General features: G+C 39.4%; 2 protein-coding genes across 2 annotated transcripts in view; both read left to right on the forward strand.

Annotated features, from left to right (window-relative positions):
* The first annotated feature begins 208 nt into the window (after window positions 1–208).
* On the forward strand, window positions 209–16,444 carry pdcd10a (programmed cell death 10a). The gene is made up of 10 exons (XM_054793633.1): window positions 209–300; window positions 2,989–3,148; window positions 4,749–4,802; window positions 4,909–5,026; window positions 5,443–5,563; window positions 6,417–6,495; window positions 6,575–6,657; window positions 7,043–7,120; window positions 14,411–14,506; window positions 16,405–16,444. Exons 2-9 carry the CDS (start codon window positions 3,071–3,073, stop codon window positions 14,421–14,423), a joined length of 624 nt encoding a protein of 207 aa, XP_054649608.1. The 5' UTR covers window positions 209–300; window positions 2,989–3,070; the 3' UTR covers window positions 14,424–14,506; window positions 16,405–16,444.
* The window catches only part of LOC129190875 (WD repeat-containing protein 49-like), a 40,997-nt gene continuing 40,393 nt past the window's right edge, over window positions 16,133–16,736 (forward strand). Inside the window, exon 1 of the mRNA XM_054793568.1 lies at window positions 16,133–16,713. Coding sequence (XP_054649543.1) covers window positions 16,375–16,713 — 339 coding nt within the window. The 5' untranslated portion in view covers window positions 16,133–16,374. The remainder of the gene's footprint in view (window positions 16,714–16,736) is intronic.

The raw sequence follows: 16,736 nt of genomic DNA on the forward strand, positions 1-16,736 counted from the left end.
CTGCTCTTTGGAATTTGTAGTCTTAATGGACAATGAATGCCTTTGCCTAGCATTGACGAGACTTGCCAAGAAACTACAACTAAAGAGCTGAGAACAAGCATCAACTTTAGTGATGGACATTTCGGCTCTTTTTAGGGAGTCGATTCTTTCGAACCACGCGACCCGGCTCCTGTCGTTCATTTCAAAGAGCCTGCTCTTAGAGCCGATTCGTTCACATCACCCTTCCTTTGGGCTACAGATTTGTGGAGCGACACAAACTTCCCGAACGAGACACAATAGTCAACAAGAACGAGCGATACGGTTAGTCTAAACTTGCTCTTTGTTTCTTGTTTCATGTCACGTTGGTGTATTAATGATGTTGGCTGTATTGCATTTGAACAATTACCAAATCACCTGCTAAACTGCTAAGCGCAAATGTTACTCAAAGTGGCTATTTACTGTCTTTCTCGTAATGTGTTATACTTTTTAACTAAATAATGTTTACTTATCCAGTTTTCCGTGACTGGGGATTAATGGTTGATATGAATTAATTGTTAACTGTGCTCTGTACACATAATTAAAGGTGTGCCATTCCAGTGGAAACCACACCAAAATAAAAAAAATCTTCGATCGCTACTCACCAGTTCCAAAAATACATACTTAGATGTAGAGTCATGTAGCTTGAGGTAATAATTAACATCTAAAAAATCATGTATCATGGGGGGAGCAATAAAAACACACACCTGACTGACTTATTACCTTATGTATTATTATTAGTGCTGTCAAATGATTAACATTTTAAATCACATTAATCATAGGTTTCAAGTGAATTAATCGTGATTAATCAACGTTTGAAATGATGTCTGACATGTGCCCATTTTCACTCATTGAAAGAAAGCTAAATGGATTATATATATTTGCATGTATTCCAAATGTACTGAAAATTTCAATCAAGCTAAAAGATAGCACACGTCTTAAAAAATAAATTTACCTAACACTACTTTCTTTAATATTGGCAGAACATTTGAATCACCCTTTAAACGTTATTATGAGCAATGAGGGGTTGCGTTCAAACACACCACGTCATTTAAGATTAATTCACATTTTGAGTGTATTTTCTGGTATTTCCCAGCATACTTTAGTGCAGCAAATTGTACTTCCGCATCAAGAGTTACAAAGTGAGTGGTAACATTAGCCACTTATTGTATTTCTTTGTCTTTCTGTTTATTTAGACGCATAAAAGACGTTCGTGTGATTTTCGCAGTGTTTTTGAATGCATCTCAGTGTAGTGACAATGAGGAAGCGTTGTTCCGACGACGAAGTGACAAAAGACGCGTTTGTGAGTTGGAAATACATATATGTTGTTGGAATTGCACCGTTGTTGACGTGTTCAAGTTAGAATAAAGTCATAAAAGAGCTTCCAATCCAATCCACTTTATTTATTAGCACATTTTATAAACACTGTTTCCAAAGTGCTGCACAGACTAGTAAAACCATAAATAGTAAGTACAAGTACAAATGACTACAGTAAAAACTAACAGATCAAATAAAAACAAAGACACTTCGAACAGTCAAATATTTACTGTAAAACAAGAAGTAAAAAACAATAAAAGCAATAAATACAAGGAGTAGGTAAAAAAAACAAACAAATAATAAAATAAAAACTAAAATAAATAAAACCAATTAAAACTAAAAAAAAAAAAAAGAATAAAAGACAGAGAGGACCACATGACGACTCATGCCAAGTTAAAAGCCAGAGAATAAAAAGTGAATAAAAAAGCGAAAAATTTTACGTAATTAATTAATTCAGCAACGATTTGATCTACCTACCTACCTATACATACTGTACCGACACCAGGAACCCAAGGACCAATGTGCTTCTCTAGTAATAGTATGTTCCCTTTTGTTCCCTTCTGTATCACACTTGACAGCTGTGTTGTAAAGTTGTTTAACCTCATGAAAGTGTCAAATATTTATATTCATTTATATTCATATATATATATTCAATAGAATAATATTTATTTATTTAATAATATAACTATAATATAAATAGCTCTCCCCACAGTCCATCCATCTTCTATGCCGCTTATTCTCACTATGGTCGCGGGGGTATGCGGAGCCTATCCCAGCTGACTTCAAGCGAGAGGCAGGGTACACCCTGGACTGATTGCCAGCCAATCGCAGGGCACATATAGACAAACAATCATTCACACCTATCGATAATTCAGAGTCGCCGATTAGCCTAACATGCATGTTTTTGGAGGAAACCCGGAGAAGATCCACACACGCACGGGGAGAACATGCAAACCCAGATCTTCCAGATCTCCTGACTGTGTGGCAAACATGTTAACCACTAGGCCACCGTGCGGCCCCTTTTCCTTCTAGGATACATACAAAAAGTACATATTATGACATAACTTTGTAGAGGTATTGGTGTATTTACTTTTTTTGTGTGCATACCTGGATAAAGATACAGCTCCAGGAATACATGTATTTGACTTTGATGTATTGTTATGCAAATTTGGAGCGGCTGGACCGGAGCAGGAGGGGATAGAGAAGAATAGAAAAGAAAATGGAGAAGGGGTGCGGGGATAAGAGGGGGACAAAAAAGAGAGAGACAAGGACAACAATTGTGACAACAATTACAAGACAGTAAACTTGTCTGGTAAACTTAAAGGACATTAGTGTACTGGCTTTCATGTCATTGTATTGGTACACCTAATTGATTGTTTTTCAGATAAATACACTACAGTATTGATAAGTTTAACGAATATAGAAATATTTATTATATTTATATTAGTAAATGTAATCAAATATGTTATTTTTCCCTATATTGTGTACCGTATGTATTGACTGCAAATATTTCATGAAGAGAGAAAGATGAGAGTTAAAGGATTCTTTATTCTCAGCTTCTTATCAATTCAAGAACAAATAGCTAAATAAGACAATCAATACAGTGTGTACTAGAATCTCATCCATTTGTTCACTTCTTTTTTTCACTCTTGTTAGTTCTCCTTCGTTGAATGTAAGGAAGCTGGCAACAGTGGGCAGCGCACACACATAATGATCCATTAATCCGTCAACAATTACCATGGAGGAGTTGAGGAAAGAATCAGACACGGCCTCAGTCATGGCGCTCTCCATTGTGATGTATCCTGTCTTTAAGCAGGTACAGAGATACAGTCCATTTTCCATTTTACATGCAATGTAAAACTTGATACGGACAGCATCTTTCTCAGCAGAACACTCAAGGAATGGCTCATAAGAACAAATGCAGAGATCATAAGCCACCTCTTGAGTCTGATAAAAATATAATAAGGACTGATGATGAGATAAAAACCCAGCAGTGTATTTATTATTAAAAAAAAATACTTCATTGAGTTGTTTTAAAGCTTCAAAAGATGACAGCCTGTCTGATGTTTGTAATGAGACACAATGTCAAAACTCTTAAAAGCTGAGGGAGTCGTTATCATTGATAGGCTTTATAATGAGGACTTCCGCTCAGTGGACACTTTATTAGGCACACCTACAACATCTTATGATATCCAATACAAAAGTTGTAAAAGTAAAAGTAAAGGGGACAAAGGGGAGACATTTTAATGTAGTTTTTATATTGGCTCTTTGCAAGTATATGTGATTTTGTGGTCAATTGTCAGGGAAAGTCGTTTTGAAAGGAATAAGACTTCAGAAGTTGGGCTAGAATGAATTTCTGAGGAACACCACAGTTTTACTTTTCAGGTATCACTAATCAATTGTTATATAATAATGAATCCATTCCAGAAAGCAAAAAAATGTTAACACAAAGCACGTTTTTATAGTTTTACAATTATAGTTTGACACGCAGCAAACGATTCCAAATGCATATCGATACAGAGAGATTATGAATCAAAGGATAAATGAACATTTAAGGTCACTTTTGCCTTCATTGAAAACGAGATTCTTGATGTGACTGTTCCCAGAGACACGATGTGGCAGCGAGACACCACCTTCCTGTTTTGCCATGAGTTATTTCTTGAAATCAATAGTGTTTCTCACCTTTATAAGCCAAAACGGAGCCAAAGAAAGTTTCAAGTGCAAGCATTTTGATAAAGGTGAAAAATTTTATTGAATTGAATTGAATTGAAGAACTCACTCATGGCAAAACAGGAAATGGTGTCCGCGGTGTCTCTCACTGAAGGTAAAAGTGACCTTAAAGGTTAATGTAGCCCTGTTATTCATCATTTATAGACATTTATAATTGTTTTATGCATGTAAAACTATAAAAACGCATTCTGTGTTAACATTTTTGAGAGTCAACCGCTGATGACAATATAGAGGCGCTACGTAGCTGACTTTCAATTCCGGTTGTCGTTTTGTTAGCAAGGTAGCTTCTTAGTAGCGTGTGCTAAAAATACATGAAGAACACAATTGGACTCACACAGTGTATTAATAATATGACAAGACGCGTGCCTTATTGTACGCCAACTGGAAAATGTACATAAACCGAGGCGAAAATATTCGACGTGAACTGAAAAACACGCTAAATAGAGTGGACGCTAACTGAAGTTCCACCGTACGAAACATCCATCATTACCTTGCATCCCTCTTTCTCTTAATTACTCATTTATCTATGTCTGCTAATGAACTTGATACTATACGGGTTTGCTGTAACAGCATTGCTACAGTCTGAGCCAGGCGAATGATCACACAGTGGTGCAGCATTACATGTCAGCGCTAAAGAGCTGATAAGTGCTAGGCTAAATTGTTCTTTTGTATTTGGTGACTTGCAGTTGGAGAAAGTCAACTTGTCAGCAGCAAAGACTTTGCATGCCGCCTTTATAAAGGTTAAAAAAAAAAAAAAGCTTCTGTTACTTTATTCATATTTTACGCACTGCCACCTTTAGGTAAAACCTCCATCCTTCACTATAAAAGGCATTTTTATGTCTCAAGGCAGAGGAGGATAACCCCGGAGTGACTCAGGAATTTGTGCTAAAGCTACTTGAGAATAAGAACATAAAAATCAATTATAATGAGTGTCTACTTCGCATGGCCGCAGCCGATATGAAAGGTAAGATAATGTATACCACCAAGGTTAATAAGCAGGTTTATTGCATGCTGGAAGAAGCCGCTGAGGTAAATAAGGCTTAAATTCTACACTGGGGGGCGCTGTTTCTCCACAAATCCCAACTCTTTCCTCCCAACCGTTCTTCCTTTCTTGCCCCTTGTGCTGTATACAGTGATTGATGGTACTAATGAATACACAAACACCACACACACACACACACACACTTATGATTAGTTTTATACGTACCTCATAGCTTCTCCTCACAAATTAACCACAGTCTTATCATTGTATAATTGATCATGCAACCATTATTGCATTTCCACTGTAGGCATGATTTCTGTACACACGCTGCTTTTTGTCAGAACTTCAACGGAGTGAAAGGCAACTTGTGTTTCTTTTGTCCCCGCTTGTTTTGTCAGAGTTTGAAAGGCAGGAACCAGACTACCAGGAGCTGAATGAGCGGGGGAGAGCTTTGAAACACATCCTCAGCACAATACCTGATGAGATCAGTGACAGAGTGGGCTTCCTGCAAACCATCAAGTAAGGCAAATGTGTGTGTGGTTGTGGGAGTGTGTATGCAGGAGAGTATATATGAGTTGCAGCACACCATAAGAGATTGCCGTTGTCAAAAATGTAAAATATACTTGGACCTCGCACCCTCACCAAGTTGAACAATTTGGAATTTACCCAGCTTTTTTGGGGAAAACTTACGACCTGCCTCAATAATAATTGAGGATATAATGAAAAGGAGAAAAATATCAGTCAAGGTCATGTGTTTTATTGTTTTACATGTTGCCTTTAATAGTGGTTTACTTTTTTTTAAATTTTAGACATTTTGTCATAACCACCTGACACTTTAAAAAAAAAAAAATAATTTTGTGTGTGGAAGTATGGCATGTCTTACTATTTTAGTAAAACAGCGTATTTTATTAAATATGATGATTATGTTTAAAAGCAATGTATCCAGAGGGTGTTTTTCTCTTAATAGCATTATTTTTCCCCCTGCTGGTTTAGGAAAATTAGTATTTATTTCAACGTTTGACATTGGACACGGACATTTTCCTCTTAATTTGGTCTAACTAAGTACTATGTGCATACACACACTCTCTCTTGGCACACTTCACTGTTATTTTGATTGAATTTAACGCTCTGACTGACTCACTTTTTAAGTTGCTTACCCAGCTGAGGGCTTTTGAATAAAAACTTATATATATCAAAAACAAAGTTATGCAAGAAAGAATTTTGCTTGGTGGGGGCTGAAAGGCAAACACAGTAAAACGGTGAGCAGCAAGACGGAATGGTAATTTTTAGCTTGAGAACAAAGATCTTAAAAAAAAAAAAAAAAAGGATTTATGACTTTCTTTAACCATGCCGGAGTTTGTGTCCTCCGCAGAGACATCGCCAGTGCCATAAGAGAGTTGCTAGACATTGTTAACGCCATCTTTAGGAGGCACCAGCATCAAAACAGACAGGTAAGTAGATAGATGATGACGAAAATGCTTTTTTCTGCTTTCCTTGAAAGAAGCGGAGCTGAAAGGCTGTGTTTGTTAGGCACTGGAGCAGCAGAAAAAAGATTTTGTGAAATGCTCCAAGAGTTTCAGCAACTCTCTCAAAACCTTCTTCAAAGATGGAAAGTAAGACGCTGCTTCTAGTCTATTTGCTGTGTTAGGACTTTTGGCAATTGTTCTTTTCTTCCCCCCTCGGTCCAGACGTTCCTTTTTTTTCCCCTCCATGAACATCATTTTAGAGCTGTGCTTGCCAGCATGCACTCACAAGCTGTCGCCGCCACGCAAAATGCTTGTCGTTTGATCACAGGCCTCGCTTCCTATGCAATCCGCCCTTCCTAAATAATTCCTTTGACCCATTTCCAGTGGATTCACGCTGGCTTGTTTTCTCTGAAGCCTGACATTTTCCCTTCCAGGAAGATCAAAGTGTTTCCTGGATCAATATTGTTGCCATGGTTTCTTTGCTCAGTGACAGACATACGTGTCCTTGTGTTTCTGTCATGGTCGTTCCCAGAGTGCTCAACGTGTTTGTCAGCGGCAACGGCCTCATCCACCAAATCAACATGATACCGAAGGCCTTCAAGACAGTGACGTAAGATCCCGAAATGCGGCAGCCACAATGTAGCAGGCGATCGAGATCAGGCAGTTGACAGCTGGATTTTATTTCGCTCTTTTAGCTTGTTTTTTTTAATCAAATTTAAATCCCTTCCATAGCTTTTGCATTTTTACCCGCTGCAATTTTGAGAATACAAGAACTATGCAAAAAAAGTGGCAGACAGTTGAGGTCTTGCCTATGACGCCAAGTATATATCACTTTGCTATTATGCCTGCACACCTACTTAAGAAAGTGCTGGACACTGCTGAGCCTTGTCATTTCATCTATAATTCATAGCGCCACGGTAACTGCCTTTGACCACAGAGCCATTTCCTATTAATTAATGACTAAATCTCAAAGCTCTTGTTTTATTGCCTGAGAGAGAAATTCTCTCTTGTACATTTAGAAAGAAATTGAAAAAATATGTTTTTGTTGTTTGTATCCATCCTTATTTACACTGTGTGACAAAAGTGAGTACACCCGTCATATATTATATATTGTCATGGGACAATACTAAAGAAACACAAAAAAATACTCAAGAACCACTTGTGTCCAGCATAGATTACAGTGTAACCTTACAGTCCCTTCAAAATAAGCGCACACACACCCATTAATGTCTCAACGACTGGCAACAAAAGTGAGTACTGTAATTTCCGGCGCATAAGCTGCTGCTTTTTTCTCACGTTTTGAACCCTTGTACAGTGATGCTGCTAATTTATGGCCACGCTCTAATCTTACAACATCTGGTATGCTTTAGAACAGTCATTTTGCGCTTCATGCACACCCCCTAATTATGGAGCGCACGCAAAAAAAATGCATATAATGCACTTTTAAGTTAAAGGCGATTGATCTAGCAACTTTTGCTCAAGTCTGCCAGTGGATCTTGACAGCGTGGGGCAGTGTCAAAAAATCCGCTATCATCGAAAGGCTGGACTGCTGCTTGATGAAGAGGAAAGGACAAGCTCAAGGGCTAATTTGCCTCAGGACGAAAGTGACACTGAGAGCAACAACGAAAGAGAGAGAGAGAGACTGACAAAGTGTTTGACGAAGGAATTATGAGGCTGTTCAATTCCGAAATTGAAGAAGATGTCGGAGGACGAGGATAGCGATGAATGACTACTGTTTAACTAGTCGTATTACATGCACTGTTCGACACTGTCAGGAAAAAAAAGTTGTTTGAAAAAGCTTTCTGTGTAACGGCTTCCTGTGCACAGTGTTCCCTCATTTATCACAGGGAATAGGCTCCCATAATAGGTCGCAATAAGTAAAATCTGCTAAGTAGCCAATTAATTTTTTTTACAATTATGTATGTTTTAGGGCTATAAAAGCCCTCACCATACACTCTGTACACTTTTCTCAGACACTCATTAACATTTTCTCACATTTCTCTCTTGTTTAAACATTCTCAAAATTGTTGTCATATTTTACTCCTCCTCGTCATCCTTCATGAACCGAAGATGTATTACAGTATTCCATTCCATTACAGTATTCCATTACAGTATTCCAAATACATTACAGTATTCCGTAATGGCATCCTACGGCCGTGTACCTTCCGCCTTCCTTCAGCATGTCCAGAAGTCCAACGTTTTGTGTGATGGCTGACTTCCTCTGCCTTTTGGGTGCAGAACGTTTCGTTGACATTGTTGGTTTTTGTCGGTGAGAAAACGTGCAACCGTGCAGCGTTCAGAGTCACACATGGTTAGCTTCTTCTGTTTCTTCTATTGTTTACAGCATTGGCGGTTAGCAAGCAGCTAACACGGTTAGCTAATTTGCTAGCCATGACCACAAGAGATGGCACAAAGAACATTGATTGACAGTGGTCTACAGCCAATCAGGACGCAGAAGACAATGGGCGACGCAAACAGGAGAGAGAAAATAGAGACACCGCCGCCTTGTGCTAAAGCACAGAACTACAACACTCGACTTCCCACAGTGCAGTTCTTCTTAACGGGCCAGGCTTGGCCTGTAACAGCGTTCACACGGTATTAAAAAAAAATCACAGTAAAAAAATTCGCAAAACGAGTCCATGAAAGGTGAACCGCGATGGAATGAGGAAACACTGTACTACATATCCCATGTACGACGTGGACACCTGTAGACTGCCTGTCTATAATCCGCAGCCACAGTACATCCCTATGTTAAACTGTACAAATTGGGCCCAATTGGCCATTTTTTTTCTCCTTGGGGTTATGTGATTCATTAGGTGGGAATGGAGAGCAGGCGTGTTAATTTGGTGTTATCCCTCTCATAGTCACTCATACTGGTCACTGGTTCAAGTTCAGCATGGCACTTCATGGCAAAGACCTCTCTGGGGATGTGAAAAAAAGAATTGTTGCTGTCTGTAAAGATTTTCTAGGCTATAAGAAGATTGCCATCATACTGAAACTGGGCTGCAGCATGGTGGCCAAGACCGTAGAGTGCTTTAACAGGACGGTTTTCACTCAGAACAGGCCTCACCTGACTTTTTTGACATTGCTGATTATTTCATTGTCTGATTGTAATCATGCTCAAACGTGACCATGATCTAATCACTCTAAGAAAAGCACTGGTTCGCTTGGTTTCGCTCAGTAAATCAACTGACTTGACCTTACTTGAGATTTGCTGTACTTTGCTGACTTTCGTCTCTTCTTAATTTGATGCCCTGTGCTCTTGTGAAAGATGATCCTCATCAAGTGACCACCGTGATCTACACTACTGGCCAAAAGTCTGAAGGCCACTATTACATTGTAATGACTTTAAATAACTACGGTGTCTCTGAGTAGAGCACAGACCTCCTTAACAAAGTCAAACCGTTAACAAAAGTGGAAAAAGATGTGGCGTGTTTTATTTGTGTCTGTTTGTCCATCTGTTTGTATGACAGCAGGCTACTTCATGAGAGGATGACGGACAGATGGGCGGCAGCACTATGACAGAGTATCAAAGAGTAACTGACATGCCCATAAAAATGTTTATGCTCGCTCCTCCCTCTCCAAAGCCTCCTGCTAGCCATGCGGTGACGTTCTCCTCCGATTTCGGATCAACATTTGCAATAAAAGCGACTGTGGTAATTTTTAGATTTTATTCAACTCCAGAACCCTCCCCATCTTTCCGATTGCCATTGTTCGCTTGCGATGAAGGAAGTTGACGAGCTAAATGCATGGATGCACAATACAAGTAAATAGTAAATATGTGCACAGACTTATTAAACGTCCATCTCTCTCTAAAGCGGTTAGCGGTGCTCCGCTGCTCCGCAGGGTCAGAACAGCTAGCTGTCTGAGAAGGTGTTTCTCCGAGCCGCATCTACATAATCCACACTGCTTGCCTTTTGTAATTCCACAGGCCTGATTGTAAGGAAGTTGACTGTAGAAGGTACTGTAGTACTTCAGGAGACACACAGGGCGCTGCCATCTTGCACTACGTCGTACATGTATGCTGTACTTTTATGCTTTATTATCATATATTTATAAATTATTACAGACTTAGGGTGCATGGGACGTGTTTTCTTCCAAAAACAACCTATTTTTTGTGATTTTTAAAAATTATATACACTCATTAAAATTTTAAGACCGGTTGAAAAATTGCAAGAATTTTCATTTTGCACTGTTGGGGCTTCAGGAGGTCCAACAATAAGTACACATGTGCATGTATATATTATATATACTGTATACCGTAAAGCACCGTGTATAAACCGCACTTTTTTTCCACTGGTAAGAAGTAAAAAATCGGGGTGCGGTTTATACACGATGACAGGTCTGTGACCAGACGCAGAAATTGACCAGACGCAGAAATAGCCGTCTGTAGGTCAGACAGTTGCTTTGACTTTAGCGCCCTCTGCTGTACAGTTGCTGAAAATGCTTGTGTATGCAACTAACTTATCTGACGGCTGTCTGTATTTTCACACAGTGAAACGATGTCTATGTACACTGAAGCTAACCTAAGCTTCCATTAAAACATTGCAGTTGTAAAATACAATACAACGTTGGAGTTTATTCACATTCACACTGAAGCAATGCAATAAAATAATAATAGAGAAAAAGAGAAGCAGTGAAAGATAAGATATCAAAACATCTCTGAAAATTGCAAATTTCTTTATTTTGGTTTATTATTATTATTATAAATTATTATTATTATTATTAATCTGTGCTTAGCCATAATATTAAAGATCTAGATGCCGAAGTTCAGATTTCTTCTTTATTCTTCTTTTTGAAATTGCTTAGTACCTTTACGCATGTTGATTTGAGATGAAAGAGTTGGCGAGCATTTATGAACAAAATTTTTTTTTTCCCCCCGCCATGAGCCTGAAAATGGGGGTGTGGTTAATACACGGGTGCGGTTTATATATGGTGCTTTACGGTATATTTTTTGTGCACCGAAAATCTGCACATTTTTCATAGACGCGAATGCTGAATCAGGATTTATACAGGATTTGGATGCCAATATTGTAGAAAACACAAGGTCATTTGTAAAATAATGACTTGGATAATTAGTAAGACAAACATGGATTTACCTCTCATCAAATAATGACCCCCATATAAGATATTTTTTCCTTTGAAAACAGTCTGAAAAAGGTGGGTCATCTTATCGTCAGGGGCTAGAGATTTATACATGCAAACCAGCAGGTAGCGCCAAATGACTTCTCCTCAAGCGAGCCAGTGCTTTTCTTCCTGTCACTCACACACACCAGTGCCCTGGAGATAATGCATCCGCGACACATCGGCCTCCCCCCAAAAAAAGTGGCTCAAATGTGAGGACGTTAGTAAACAACGAAAGAGGAGTTGCTAATTTAAAGATAATAGAAATCAATGAAGTAGAGTCATCATACTGTATGACTTAATGTGAATTAATTTGTATTATGATTTCACAGATTTCACAGGGGTCATCTTATATTTGAGTCAGTAAAGTAGTTGTGAGGCAGGCATGGCTCAAACAAATGGTAACACAACTCTTCTTCCAACTCCTGATTAAGAGTTCAAAGAGTTGGAGGAAGATTTTCCCAAAGTAAATCTTTGTGCTCAATGAAAGTACTTCACTTCCTCTCCGCTGCCCTTTCCTTCTCCTTCTTCCATCCTGTATGAGGATCCGGACCCATGTTTTCCCACTGCAGCAACTTCATTCTTCTCCCTGTATAATAGTGGATTTTCCATGGTGGATTTGCGCTGGGCTATTTTCAGCCTCGCGCTGGCTCCTACATGCACCGCTGTAATCCAATTGTGATTGCGTTAATTTTGAAAGCTTTATTATTGAAATTGCTGAGACCTAATTTTCTGATCCTGTCACCGTTGACGACCGCCGTAATCATCTAATTCAAGTTATTCCAGGCCATTAAATCGCACATAGGAACTGATTGTGGTCACTGAGGCAGAAGGGAAGGCGAGAGGAGATCATATCTGTATTGCAGGAGCTGTTATTGGTGTTCAGACTGGAAATCTCTATTAGTTTTCCCTTCAACGAATCCTCCCACAGAATTTCTAGGTCTTGACCACGGGAAACCTCACTAAGGCATTTCAATGGCACCAATAAAGCTCTTTGTGAATTTGTGTGTGCGTGTTTCAGGTTTGCTCAAGTCCAGATTTTTCCTATTATTTGTCAAATGTTCTAATGGCAAGTTTTCGTTTTGTGTTGTTGCATTTTTTAGGTACGTTGTGTGAGTGGGTGTGTTGCTGTCACACTGATCTTTCTCTCTCCAGTGCCCTAATCCGTAAATTGACGTAACACACACATTGTCTTGAAACCAGACGATAGGGCCAGAACTCGCAAACACAATTCTTTTTGACTACTTGGTTGCCAGGAAACTTGTATGGGTCTTTGGCAAGTAGGACTAATAAAAGAACAGAAATGTGTGTGTGTGTGTGTGTGTGTGTGTCTGTGGGTGGCAGTGTCTGGCATTCTGGGGCAGTTTGTTAACTCTCTGTGGGTGTGTTTGTGCAGCATCCTGCGCTGTTGGTGTTGATTGTCTCTTGTGTTAAAATGCGAGACTGAGTAAAGGCCACGAGTGAAGAACAAAAAATACAACGTATCTTCCTGGAAAACGTCCTGAACGACTCACCTTCCAAACTTGGGCACGTACTGGAAGACGTCAGATTTCTTGGTAAGTCTGAATTTGAGTGTCCAGCTTGACTGAAGTTAATATTGACAGTGATGTTCAACCTCGAAGACAATAGTTGTATAAATGTCTTGAGGAAGGCCTAATCAATCAATTATCAGGAATCTTAATTTTGCATCTACAGTATCTACAGTAACATTGACCCCAAAAATATTTTTGTAGATAAATGACACCATGACATATTACAGAAATTCATCCTGATACAGATATCACCACCATAACTTTCATTTTTATTAGGTATGTCCGATATTGGCGTTTTGCAGTAAAAATTTGATGTGATCTGTTCCGTATGTATTTATTCTTATTCTATCAAATTCCTATCTATCTTTTCTATCTTTTACATTTATCTATCTATCTCTCGCACACTTTGAAAACCACTACACATCTGATATCATTTGCATCTAAGTAAAGCATTCAAGAGAGAAGACTGACTCTCTAGTGATGTGTTTTACCCAAAGCAGATGTACACCAATGGTCCAAATATTGGCAACAGTGTCATCTTTATCTCCCATTGGCACATTTGAGTTGCTTACCACTAAACAGCATAAGGATATTGTCGTCACCCTAAACAGAACAGTATAATATGTTGCTGTAGTTTATGCGTGCTTCAGCAACTGCTTTAGCTTTCATTACAGGCCCTGTCGTCTAAATCTCGGCTCAATATGATGCTGCTTGCACTGAATCCGCCTCATAAAATGTTTCTGTCAACCTGTTTTACCACCCTTTGAAGGGCTTATTAGATAAAGCAGCATTTTCATCATGTCTCATATGCTTCAGACATCAGCAGTGCTTTTAAATCATTACATACAGTAGTACAGCAAACCTTTATATGTTCTAGAATACCTGCTGCTTATCTACTTGGCTCCAGTATTCTATTTGACATTACCTGTGCAATGTGTCCAGCAACCTGCTGCCTCGTCAACTTATTTTCAAGACATGATTTTAGCACCCCAGCGCTCCAAGCTTTGACAGTGACACTGAGCAGCTATTCAGCGCACAACAGCGAAAGTATCTGACAAATGAACTCCTCCTAGAATGATTTCCTATGTATGATTGTGGCAATGTGACAACCCGCTGTGGAACATGTGGATTGGGGTTATTAAAGTCTGGAACATCTCATTTTCTTCATCAAGTCACAACGAGCACTCTGTGATTGGTCTTCAGCGCAGACAGCGCATGTTGGTATGCTGTTGATTGATTGACAGGTCTGCAGTGTAACCATGGGAACCAGGATGGAGGTGACACTGCTTGAGAGCCGGATGAATACTGAAGACTACAGGAAGCTGCAGAGCCTTTTCCTGGTGAGCCTTTGTCACTTTACGAATAGTCTCATATTATAGCACCAAAGGAGGTGTAATATAATTGATGCCTTACTGTGGTATCCCATAGTAACACCATCAGCATTTTCTAAGAAATGCATCATAATTCAAGCGGCAGTCTGCAGGACCGGAACTTTTAATGAGTGTGCAGACATTGTGCAACATGACACTATTTGGACAACATATTTAAGATATTAATTGATCAGTCAGTGGTCTGCCTGCCCAAGACATTAGTTCCCAATCCTTATCTATGCCACATTATTGTTGTCACAATAATAATATTTTTCCCATATAGTGTACCTCTTAATGATATTTTTATGATATAAAAAAATAGATCAACAGACTTGTTCAGAGTCCTGACAGCTCTGTATTAAGTATAAAATACATACCTTATTGACAGGGACAACCCCTTTTTAAGACCTTCAGAACCTTTAATCGATATCAGCAACTGGTAGATTACATTAAAAAAGGATACCACATTTCAGAGCTGATCAACAGTTGTTTTATGACTGCTTCATTGAGCAGCATTATTTTAAATTTGGCATCATAACCCCTCTGTTGTTAGCTAACTTGCACAAGTTTTGAGACATTTTTCCAGTGTGTGTGTGTGTGTGTGTGTGTGTGTGACAGGGAGAAAAGCTCTGACACTTTTGGAAATAAATCGTTAGGCTATAAATCTAGAACACTCTCGACAAATACAGTCATCCCTCGCTACATCGTAGTTCAAATATCGCTATATCGCTGTTTTTCAAAAAATAACTAATTAATAAATGATCGCTCTTTCGTGGTTGACTACTGCATATTAGTAAAAGAAATATATTGAAAGACAAGTTACAGTATATGTACAGTAGTATTGTGGTCACGAGGCATCAGTAATGTTATGAGTGATGATGTTGGATTACATCACCTTTCAAACTGCATGGAGACTGGCTACTGAGCCAGCGGAGTTGAGCCGACATGCCATGGCTGAGACGGACATGCCATGGCTGAGATCGGGTGAAAAAAATTTTCTCCTCATTCAGTGTGGAAGTGGTAAGTTTTGGGCTTTTTGTCCTTCTTCCCCACTCTGTTTGAAACACTTTCTTAAAGGGATAGACAAAGCTCCGTGGCCATCTTGTTTATGTGGGTGTTCCACAGCAGAAGAAGACATGACCGTCTTCGTCACATGCACAAGAATGGTGAGGCGACATTGCGCAGGGATACGGCGGGATACTGAGATCTGATTTTTTAGAGTATGCATTTTTGTGATGCAAATGTATTACTCTTTTGAACGCATATTGTTTTGAGGAGCCAAACTCCTTACTTGTGAAACCCAAGCGACTACCAGACACTACGTTCATCACTGAAATCCGACCAGAACCGTACTTAGGAGACCAAGTGGGGGCTGAGTCGCTGCTGATGGACTACACAGCTGTTGGGGATCTCATACAACTTCATGTCATAAAATCCAAACTATCCCTTTAAGTTTAGAATAAGTAAATTGGAGAAGATAACTAGTTAGCTCAGTAGCTTGCTATGCTAGCGGCGGTCATCTGTTATGTCCCTGTAGTGGTCCCAATGACCATTGGGGTGTTATTTCATGTCTGCAGGGCTCAAATAATATTAAAACCCGTATTTAGAATGTCATAAACAGGTTTTCTGTGCTGTAACTACAAAAATATTCAGGTTATTAATATTGAATCCTACTTTGTGGAAATTCACTTATCGTGGCTGGGAACTTATCGTCATAAACGAGGGACGACTGTATAAGATGGCCCAGTTTTTAAAGTCTTTTTTCCTGCAGCAAAAATGATGTTTGATATACAGGACAGCACTTCCCCAATGCAGTTTCCACTGTCACACATTAAGACATGCAGATGGCTCTTTTCATATTGACTCAGGACTCTTCGGGGGTGTCTTGCTCCTTGTCCAGAAGTGAATTCATCCACCTCGCCTCCTCAATGGTCAGCTGCGGCTCCGAAGAGGAGTATGGCTTCCTGTTTGACAGTGTGGTTGTCTGTCAGGAGCATCGTGGACTCCTCCTTGACAGCAAGGCTTTGAAGGAAGAAGGCCGCGTGGACTGGGGAGGACTCTGCTCTTTTCTTCAGCAGGGCCTGTCTGAAAAATTGAAGCACAGCAGGAAAAGAAACGTGCCTTGCTGGAAGCCTCTTCGTTTTCTGACCTGTCCCCATCGAGACTCTGTGCAGAAGGTAAATGATGGCTGACCTCCTGT

Source organism: Dunckerocampus dactyliophorus, chromosome 12, assembly GCF_027744805.1.
Source record: "Dunckerocampus dactyliophorus isolate RoL2022-P2 chromosome 12, RoL_Ddac_1.1, whole genome shotgun sequence".
NCBI classification, from domain to species: domain Eukaryota; kingdom Metazoa; phylum Chordata; class Actinopteri; order Syngnathiformes; family Syngnathidae; genus Dunckerocampus; species Dunckerocampus dactyliophorus.